At 45.3% G+C, this 10,940-nt stretch overlaps 1 protein-coding gene across 1 annotated transcript in view; it reads right to left on the bottom strand.

Moving 5' to 3' along the window:
* Mybpc1 (myosin binding protein C, slow type) overlaps positions 1 to 10,940 on the bottom strand; it is a 67,163-nt gene that overhangs the window by 9,277 nt on the left and 46,946 nt on the right. Inside the window, exons 23-27 of the mRNA XM_026784498.1 lie at positions 10,660 to 10,794; positions 6,453 to 6,620; positions 4,705 to 4,793; positions 3,076 to 3,271; positions 1,094 to 1,233 (exon numbers count right to left, since the gene is read on the bottom strand). Coding sequence (XP_026640299.1) covers positions 1,094 to 1,233; positions 3,076 to 3,271; positions 4,705 to 4,793; positions 6,453 to 6,620; positions 10,660 to 10,794 — 728 coding nt within the window. The remainder of the gene's footprint in view (positions 1 to 1,093; positions 1,234 to 3,075; positions 3,272 to 4,704; positions 4,794 to 6,452; positions 6,621 to 10,659; positions 10,795 to 10,940) is intronic.

Raw genomic sequence — 10,940 nt, 5'->3', positions numbered from 1 at the left:
GACTGCAGACTGCAGAATGGCCCTCTGTAGAGACTCTGGTGCCTCTGGGTTCTCTGCCAGTATCAGGACCAAGACCCAAGAAAATCCTCACTGCAAAACAAGTCTGAGCTGTTCAGTCCTTTTTGCAAGGTCATCCACCCATTGGGCTAGCTCTTCAGCTGTTCAGTTTGATGAAAATGTCACTTGAAATGCCAAATCTTATTTTGTCATGTAGCACTTAGGGAAAAAAAAATCCATGTTAAAGAACAGTTTAGGGAAAGAAGTAGTTTGAAATAGGACTGTCTTTTCCACGCTGGCCCCTTCTCTGAAGCCAGTATAACCTCATGACCCAAGTTCTTGCTGAGCTTGAAATGGTAATGACATTCACTAGGCTGTTTTATCACGAGGACGAATGTTCAGACATTCCGATGTGTGTCCAAACATTTCTCCCATTCTTCCACTCTCTTACAGGTGGGGCAGTGGGAGAGTCTAGCATACAGAGTCTTATTCAGCATTAGCACAAACATTTTGCTCCTCATCAAGTCATTGATTCTTTCAGAGCCCTGATTCTTCATCTATAAAACATTATAACAAATCATTATTCCCAAAGGGTTGCATCTTGAGCACATTAGGCTGGTTTCTTTCTCAGAAACTTAGAGCATGATGTAACTTTCAAAAATTTTCTTTTAACTGATGTTTATTCACTTTTAAAATTTTTGGTTTTAAGCACATATACCATTTGACATTTATTCCTAAAGAGAAACCATTTCATGGTGAATATTTATTGAATGAAGAATGAATTCTGTTTGCATTTCGCCACCTGCTTTAGACTATCATAGCTTTAAATAACCAAGCAAGATAAGTATCTGAACCTCCATTTTAAAGATAAGGAAATGGGGACCAAGAAGGTCAAGGGACTGTTCATGCACACGTGGCGTAAGTGGCAGTTCTGGTGTTTAATTCCGCTCTGTGGCTTGCAAGGCCCCACTTGCTGGCTCAGCCGCGTGGCTCCTCCATACTCCCCACAGGCTCCACCAGAGAGACCTCACGGCATCCCCATTACCTCTGATGGGTGTGACTTGGCTCCTGATGTTGAATCAGAAGCCAGACTCACCATGCTCTTCTTGTCGGCCTTCTGGATGGTGTAGCCTGTGATGGCGGCATTGCCATCGTCCTTGGGCGGGGTCCACGTGAGAGCGACATTCTCTCCCCACACATCTTCGATAGTCACAGCTTGGGGTGGCCCTGGGCGGTCTGTAGGATGGATTCATGCCGTGACTGTCAGCTCTATAGCGGGTACATGAGGATACCTTAACACGTCCCTTTCCTCTTACGGTCTCAGTCACGGCGTCTGCACAGGGCCTGTGCTTCCTTCATCCCAGACAGGGCCCAGGGTCTCATGCCCCTCCTAGCTTAGAAAACCCCTTAAGGTTTGGCAAGAGGAAAACAGTGCTTGGTTTAGAGAACTCCAGGTTTCCAAGAAGGGTTGACTTTAGTTCCATGGTTTTCAACTTGTGGGTCACGACCCTTTGTGGGTAGAATGACCTTTTCACAGGGGTCACATATCAGATATTCACATCCTAATTCATTACAGTAATGAAGTTACGGCTATGAAGTAGCAACAAAATAATTTTATGGTTGGGGGGGTCACCTCAGCATGAGGAACTGTATCAAAGGTCACAGCATTTGGAAGGTTGAGACTCACTGCTTTAGTTAGAGAACCTCAAGTCCCAGCAAATTGACTGGAATAAAAAAAAATGACTGAGAACAAGGCTTCTCTTAATTAACTAATTTTTATTGTTTGGTGTTTTAATTAGTCATTAAACTCAGCATTCTCCTGCCTTAGCCTTCTGCACACTGGGATCACAAGGCATGCATCACTCTGATGGACTCTTAAATTCTTTCCGTGTGCGTGTGTGAGTGGCATGTGTGTGTATGTACATGTCAGGGGTGGGGAGATACACACAGTGGCGAGGAGGGTGTCACGTGTTCTCTCACTCTCCACCTTACCTCTTTGAGGTAGAGACTAACCCTGAACTTGGAGCTACTGGTTTTCAGCTAGACAGGCAGGTGGTAGCCACAGCACAAAGCAATCTTGGGATCGCCTTTAGCCAGGCAGGTAGTAAGTCACAGCACATAGCAATCCCGGGATCTCCTTTAAACCCAGTGCTGGGGTTATAGGCGTGTGCAGGACCACACTTGGCTTGAGGTGTGGGCGCTGGAACCCAGGGTCAGGTCCTCACGCCCCGTAAGCAAACGCTCTTGCCCTCTGAGCCATCTCTTCAGTCTCCTAAGTTTATTTACTGACCGTGCAAACATTACAGAAAAGCTTAAGCTGGGAGGGGGAGAGCTGTGGGTAAGGGTCCCCACTCTGTCCCCTAATTCTGAACAAAAACTAGAACTAACCTACTGATTACCTTTCTATGGGCACATTGCACAAGTCATGGCCTCCGGTGTTTAACCGTTTGCTGACGTTTCTTTACCTTATGGAGACGTCGTCTCTCTCCATTCAGACTGTAAAGCTGGTGAATTTTGGGTGGGGTGAGGAGCGTTTTATAAGGTCTAGAAGCTGCTATGGCTTTTCAGCATAAACCATACTTTATCATGAGGAAATCAGAAAGTGGAAGTGGAGAGAAGTGGATAGAAAGCAAAGCAGACGGAGCTCACTAAAAGTGTGCCATTAATTCTCTGGCCCACACGTCCCTACTTCTCCCAAGGTTAGTACATTTAGTCTGTGAGGGTTATTTTGAAATATTAACAAATCGTACTGTTCTTACTGCTTATTTCTTTTTTTTCAAATTGTTTATTTGCTTATTTGGTTTTGGTTGGTTGGTTTTTGAGACAGGGTCTCTTGATGTAGCCCTGGCTGGCCCGGAACTTGTTCTGTAGTGGGTGACAGGCTGGCCGCGAACTCACAGAGATCCTCCTGCCTTTGCTGGCTGAGTGCTGGGATTAAAGACGTGCACCACCACTGCCTGGCATCTCGTTTTTAATCTTAAAAACATGTTTGAGTAGAACAAGCCTCGCACATTCCTATCTCTTTCCTAATGACAAAGACCTTGGACAGAATGTTCTACTTCCCTCCCTAAAACCTACCTACGATCTGGATGTCGATGGAGGCGTTTTCTTCATACTTGTCCACTTTGACCTGCAGGTCGTACTTGCCCGAGTGGCTCCTCTCTGCTTTCCTAATGAAGATGATGGTATCAGTCTCGGAGTTGCGAATGTTTATTTGATTCTTATCGATTTCCTGCCCATCCTTCTTCCAGGTCAGTTCCGGTCTTGGTTTGCCCTAACATGAAAGACAGAAAGGTTGAAGGGGAGAAATGACATGGTCTTGAGGTTGTTTTTTTTTTTTTCCATAACATCACAAGAATGACAATGGCCTAACTTATCCTAGGCAATGATGGGAAATGCCACACCCTGACCTGGTGGTAGGTGAAACTAGGCCAAGCAAGACCACTTCCAGCTGCTTGCCTTCTGTGTGTCGGCTATAGGACCTTCATTATCCCCGCAATCTACACATGGGTAAGTATCATTATCCCCACTGATTTGGAAAGAGGGGTTCATCTATTTGCCCAAAGCCTTGAAGTTAAGAAGCCTCTAGAACAAGTTCTCAAAGGCAGATCTGCCAGACGCCAGCAGGGCGGCGCTCAAGAGCATGTGCTCCAGGACTCTGGAACCTGTGCTGCACTACTTGATAAGGTGTGACCTTGGGAAAGTTGTTAAGATCTCCGTGCCCCAGTTTCTCAATCTGTAGGACAGGGACGACAGTAGTGACTACTTCACAGAGCGGTTATGAAGACTAAAGTCTTCTGCCGTCAGCATGTGTGTTGAGCGGTATCAGCGGAAAGGTAATGATTTTCTTCTGCACTCTGGCCCCTCTCTCAGTCCAGTCTAGAGTCTCTCTAGCTGCTCACACAATAAATTATAACATTATAATCTTATCCATAGGCGTAAGTTTCAGGGTTTTTAACTTCTGAAACAGGGTCTCATGTAGCCCAAGTTAGCTTCAAGCTCCCTGAGTAGCCTAGGATAGTCTTGAACTCTGAACCCCTCACTTTTCTCTCCTAAGTATGAAGATGGCGGGCATGCACCTCCACGCCTGTCATAGTTGCTCATTTGACATAGGTCTTGTGATGTGGACCAGCTATCTTGTTATTTGCCTTAAACTCACAGAAGTCCCCCTGCCTCAGCCTCCTGAGTGCTGGAAATACAGGCATGAGCAAGGTGTGTGGGGGCCAGGGGGGAAGAGGGAAAGGGAGAGAGACCTAAGTTGATTATTGTATTTTTTTTTTAAAAAAGCCAAGTTAATCTCAGACTGTAGACTCTTGCTAAAATGATTATTTTACAATGGACTTGTAAATCAGTTGGTGACATCACAATTTCAAAGTAGATTCTGTTTGGGAGCCATTGTGGAAACAAAGAGAACGCTGTTTGGTTGGATAAAGGAACCTGACTGCAGACACTCAGTGTCACAGATTCTTCCAGCATTCCTTTGTCTCCTCTCTCAGAAACTCCTGCCCCACCTCACCCAGTCTCTAGGCACGACAAGGTCTCTGTCCTGCAGAATTTAAATCTGACAGGTTTATGGCATTCTCCATGGTTGACCAAACCTTTCTGGGGAGGTCTGAATCACGATGAAGTTAAAGGCTACACCACCTCCCTCTGCCTTTTGAACACACCAGCCCCGGGAAGACACAGTGAGAGGTTTCTGCCCTTTACCTGGAAAGGAATAACCAGATTGACAGCCTCTCCCACTCTGCGGATGTACGTCTGCTTCAGGTGCCTTGGGATGCGGATCTTCGGCGGCTCTGGGGAAGGGTGGAGAAAGCGTAGGTGTGCAACCAGTCTCTGAAAATGCCCTTGCCCAAGTGGAATGGCACGGGCTCACACCACTTTCACACAATTCTGATGTTTCTCTAACAGTGTATTTAGCAAATTTGGTCCAAACTGTTTACTTTAAGTACAGATATCTTTTTGTTTATTTTCATTTATTTGTGAGGTTTTTCGATGCAGGATTTCTCCATGTAGATCTTTATTTTTAAGATGTATGTTTAGGGGGTGAGAGAGATGGCTCAGCACTTAGGAGCACTGACTGCTCTTCTGGTGGGGTCTGGCTTGATTCCCAGGTTTTGCAACTGTAATCCAGTTACAGGAGACCCAATGCCCTCTTCTGGCCTCTTCGGATACCAGGCACAAGCATGGCATCCTGGCATATATGCAGGCAAGACCCTCATAAGCATAAGATAAAGTAAAGCGATATAAAAGAAAACACATAAGTGCTCAGAGAAGTAGAAAGCAAGCAATCCCCCTGTCTCAGCCTTTCAAGCAGCTGAGACTAAGGGCATATAAAAGGATGATCACCTTTTTTTTTAATATATATCCATTGATCATTGGGAAACAGTTACTATATAGAATTGTGAGAACTTCTAGATGCTGATGTTTTATTGTATAATATTTTATATTTATTTCTTTGTTGATAGGACCATGATATTGATCAATATTTGTAAGTATTCAGAAGCTGTTGACGCAAGTATGCAAGCCTGATGACCTCAGTTCAACCCCTGAAACCCACGTGATGGAAAGAGAAAACCAAGCTTTGAAAGTTGTCCTCCAGTCTAGAAAAAAAAAAAAGCTATGGACTCAAAGACCAAGATTAATACAGTTAACATTTTTTATGTTAGATCAACAACACTCTATGACAAAACTGAGCCTTCTCTTTAACTATGAGCACATGGCGGGGTAGCTGTTGCAGCTCTGTGGATCTGACCTGATTCATGCAAACACACTGATGCCTTCATTTACACTATCAGGGCAGACATTAGTATGTTGAAAAGGCCCAAATGTATCTATGTCACCATGTAAATGGTTGTGACCTTGCAGACCCACTTGAGCTCGAGGGCGGGTGCAGTTCCACTGGAGCTGGTTAAGAGAATCTGGCCAAGTCATTTAGCTGGTCTTCTGAGTACCAAATTATAAAACCCAAAGCTGACCTCCTAAACTGCCTAAAAAATCAAAAGAATGGCAGTAAAGTAAAATTTAAGTCAGGGATATGTGTGTGTGTGTGTGTGTGTGTGTGCGTGCGCGCGTGCGCGCGCGCGCACACACACGCGCGCACGTGCAGAGGTCACCCTTGGGTGTCATTCTTCAAGACAATGTCCACCTTGGGCTTTTGTTGTTGCCTTGTTTTTTTAAGGTGGGAATCTCACTGGCCTGGAGCTGGCTGATTGGCTACACTGACTGGCCAGCGTGCCCCTGAGATCTTCCTGTGTCTGTCTCCCTAGCATTGGGAGTACAACATATCACCATGCCTGGCTTTCTTACGTTGGTTCTGATGATCAAACTCAAATTCTCATGCCTACAGGAGGGCTTTACGGTCTGAGCCATTTCCCCTGCCCTTGAAAGAGATTTTAAAAGGTAAAAGCAAACAGAGGAAAAGGCAGATTAACCGTGAGAGCCGTCCCACCCACCTATGACTTCCTTCACGAGGATGGGTTGAGAGTAGTGCTTGGGCTCGCTCGCCCCAGCCGCGTTAATCGCCTTCACACGCACGAAGATCTTTGCATCCGTGGGCAGACCATTGATGGTGAACTTCGTCTTGTCGATCAGGTCCGTGTTTGCAACAATCCAGTCCTCAGCTAAAACCAGTTAAAGAAGAAGAAAAGGAGCAGGAACAGTGTTTAGCGAGAGAAGCCATCCCAGGCCATCACCACCAACTCCAGCTTAGCATTTTATTTGTACTTAAATCCTTCAGAAGAAAGTGATGTGGACTATATTCAGGTTATGACTATTTAAATACCTAAAAAAAATGCCCCCAGATGACTAACATAAACAACAGGAAGAATTAAATTAGTCTCTGTTGTTTCTGAAAAAATAAAATAAAAACCTCTTGCTCAGGAACAAAGTGCCTCGAGTAAGAGAAAGTGTTCCCAATAATCTTGTAGTAGCTTTACTCCAAACTTGGCTCCATACTGTTTGATTTAATCCTGATAGTTGATCCTTGATAAACTTTAGAGTTCAGAAAGACAGGACATTGCCCTTCTCATGAAGGAAAGGCATTATTCTTGCCACGTGGTCTCTGTTTTATCTCAGCTGGCTTATTATCATGGAACCTTGGTGTGAGCATAAAGACTCCGAACATTTGCATTCATGAAGAAAAGCCAATTCCGTTTACACAGAGGAAAGGAGGCTCATGACCTGATATCGCATGAGTTGGCACAACCCTTTCCTTCAATCAAAAATTGGGTTTTCTTTTCCAGCAGTTGGTAGCTTTGTCTACGCTCTTATAAATCAAAAGACTTTAAACCCAGCGTCTAGGATATACAAGTATTTCAACTTCTAAAAGTCTGAAACGACCACTGGGAAAAGAGAAGTCTGGGACCCCCAATGAGAAAGTCCTTCCCACCCCAACCCTATGGACTTCTGTGTGGAGGTGGTGGGGGAGGTCTTTGGTGTAAATGTCAGGTCATGGAACATTCCCAGATACGGGTCAGAGAGTAAGAAAGTCCGAGAGCGCCACAGATACTTTACCTGGTAGATCAATCGCAGCCTCCCCATTCTCATTAGACTGTTTGGCTGATGTACCTTTGAGAGTCCGTCAATACATTAATTAAAGACACCCACTTTCACACCAGGAGACTATCGTTATCGTAATCAGCATTCTCTGTTAGTAAGTATGCAGAGTAGACAAAGAGACCTGTCTTCAGGGTAGTGACGCAAGAGACCAAACGTGTTAAGGGGAGGCACAGCTTCCTCTCTGGAGCCTGTGGGTTTTGTCTACAGGCACCTGCCCCAGAGAAGAAAGGGTGAAGAAAAGAGAAGAGGAGAGAGGCTGGGATACCTCCACAGGCAGGAAGAAGAGCTAGAGAGCGAAACAAGACCTCAAAGGAAAAGGAAGAGTCAGTTCTGGAATCCAGGAGGAGCAGCCTGTTCCTCTCCAGGCCCCCAGGGAATGGGATGCTCCCATGGTGGGGCTCCTTCCCCAGAGCTAGGAGGACCCTTTAGCACTGTCTTACCAAAACTCAGCTGTGCCTTAACACAGTGGAAATGGAGTCAGCCCCGGCAGCTCAGGAAGCAGCCCTGGTTATCAATGGCAAAGAATGCTGCATCAAGAAAACAAACTGGATGTCCCTATGTCCCTGTTCCATGCGAGGGGCTCACAGGATGGTCTGGGGCTTGTTCCAGTGGTTTGAAACAATGTACCTATTTTTTGGTACCAAGGAGATGAGCTGGGGTAAAGAGTCCAAAGTGGCTGCCTCTGGGAGCCTTGGCCTCCCTTTCTCTTTTTCCAACCCTAGCAGGACGTGTAGGAAGGTTTGATATCTTGACGGCTGAGAGGGCATGCGGATGATAAAAATTACTCATGACGTTGAAAACAGATACGTCCTTCAGCGAACAGTCTGCTTGCTAGTTATTGTGCTGGCTGCACGGGCAAGACTCAGTGGATGGGAAAGTGAAAGCGAGAGATGAGGAAAAAACACAAAAGAGCAAAAAACAGATAAGAGAGAAAACAAGATGAAAAAAGACGAGAGAGGACCAAAAATCGCCCATCTCTTCGCATCTGAGCTGCTTGAACTGAGGGGCACAGAGAGAAAACAATGCATGAGGGGCGGGGAGGGCGTGGGTAAGTCGTTTAATTATGAGGTCTATATTCTAAGAAAAGGGTGAACTTGAATGAAGACAACAAGAATAAAATGCTTCAGGCATTAAAAAATAAAATAGAAGATGCAGAGTAATAAAAATAAACGTACACAATCTTAAAGAAGAAAGACTTTTACAGACTAAACCTGGCATATCCAAAAGCATCAAACACTTCAGAAATTAGTCTGGAGAAGAAGCAGCCATTAAAAGAGAATGAAGAATCAGGCAACCACATTGAGAAAACCAGGAAAGACTGCGAGGGGAGAGATACGCGTTACGAAAGAGTTTCCATAGAAAGCTAACCCCGACATGTTATGTGGCAAAATATATACATAATGACCATGTACACGTGGACACATACATATGTATATCCTCATATACATATATATATCTACACAGATCACACAAAACTATGTAAAATACACTTCGTTGTATTTTATCTAAAGCGGGTAACATCAAAATGACAGCCATCTATCATTTTGCTGTATCTTCTCACGTTTTAAACCTATCAGAAAGAAAAGAGTAAAGGATTGGCTCCGTTTCATACACATACAGAAGAGTCTTGCTCAGAAGTCACATCACCCATAAGTTAGGGAAGTCTGCTGGCTGGGTCATATGAAAAGCAGAACGGAGGGCTCGGGACAACCGAACGGAAAGAAACCATACTCGGAAATGCTGGTGGATGCTCTCGTTGAATTGGCCACAGTACCCGCTTCCCTCCCTCTGCTAACCCTGGACCTTTTTTCTTTTAGGATCCCCCCCCCCCACTGGTTTTGGATCAAGGACCTTCAAAAGCTTGAAGAAAGCATATCAACTGGAATGAGGTGAGGGCTGGGTAAGAGAAAACCCGTGGCCCTGGGTGCTTCAGCCCCATCTCCTTTTCTTCCTGAGTGGCAGCTGTCATTTCTGCCAGGGCCCCAGTGCAGGCTTGGATGTCAACAGTGGCTCTTCGTTAAGCGTCTTCTCTGCAGAGACTTTCCTCCAGGGACACACATCAGTGTTTACATTCTTGATACCCAAATGCATTGCTGCTTCTCGTCCTTCACGGGGAGTTCCAGTGTTAAAGTTTGGGGTCCAGAGCTGATTTTAGAGGTTGACTCTTGGTCTTGCTTGGTGAGATCTCAGTAAACTTCTTGGGGGGGGGCTGTTTGCCTGCTGCCAACCAGAGAGGAGCCCGACTCCAGAGCCAGGGCTGTTCCTGTCTCAGTCACCTATTGCCTCTTCTTCTTCTCTCTCCCTTCCTTCCTTCTTTCTTCCTTCCCCTTTCCTCTCTTTTTTTCCCTTTCTTTTTCCTATTTGGGAATCAAACCCAGGGCTTACCACACTCCAGGAAAATCTTTATCACTAAGCTATACCCCTATTCCATTTTCAAATGCCATTTTCTTCTGGCCATGGCAAGCAGGAAATTAAAAAACACCAGGCAATGAGTGACTATCACACCCTTTCGGCTTTGGTTTCCTGGGATATTTTATTTCCCCTCTCCTTGACTTTAATCAGTGGAGTTCTTTGGACTCTTTCCTTTCCCCTCCAAAATTTAATTTTCACATACATACGATAAGTTATTGCCATATGTTGAATGCATCGCTCATGTTCTCTGGGATTAAATCCTATCTTCTTAAAATTAAGAGTTGCTTTCAAGTCCTCCTCTCTTTAAGAAGGAAAGGCATGCTTACTGGATTGCCAGATGCATAGTCTATCCCCCTGTGCTTGCCCTAAATGGACGTTCAGTGCTCAGCACACACTGCAGCTGCAAGCGTAGAAATGGCTGTCCCCAAAGCTTTGCCGAAAGACCATCCTCCTATGCCAGCCCAGTGGTGACACCCACCTCACAGCCCAATTCAGATGTTTTTAGCCTCTCTCTCTCTATAGCATTAAATACCAGAGAATGTCGACATTCACCTCCGTCTTAGAAAGATGACCTTTGGCTTGGTATCGTTTTCAGGAAGAAAGTGATGGTTTCCCAAGAAAGACCAAAGAAAGTAAGGCATAGCTCACCTAGCACTGAAGGTATTCACTGTAACTGCTAGGAGTACTTACTTCCTTCCATGCAATACTCTAGCACATAGCCATCTAAACCTGCTGCACCAATCTGGTCCGGGGGCCTCCACTTCATGGTCACCGACGAGTCGGTAACGGAATCAACAGCCAGAAGAGTAGGAGGGCTGGTCACAGCTGAAGAGATGAAAGTGGGGAAAAGAAGAAACCGTGAAGATGGAGCCATGGTGGAGCACCCGCGATAAGGTAAGCTGGGATGCAACTAGAAATACACGCAGAAGCTCCAGGCATTGCTAACATTCAGTGAGAGCTCACAGAGCCTG

This window comes from Microtus ochrogaster, chromosome 24, assembly GCF_000317375.1.
Source record: "Microtus ochrogaster isolate Prairie Vole_2 chromosome 24, MicOch1.0, whole genome shotgun sequence".
In the NCBI taxonomy this organism is placed as follows: Eukaryota; Metazoa; Chordata; class Mammalia; order Rodentia; family Cricetidae; genus Microtus; species Microtus ochrogaster.
The sequence above is the reverse complement of the archived record's forward strand: the minus strand, read 5'-3'. Positions and strand labels throughout refer to the sequence as shown.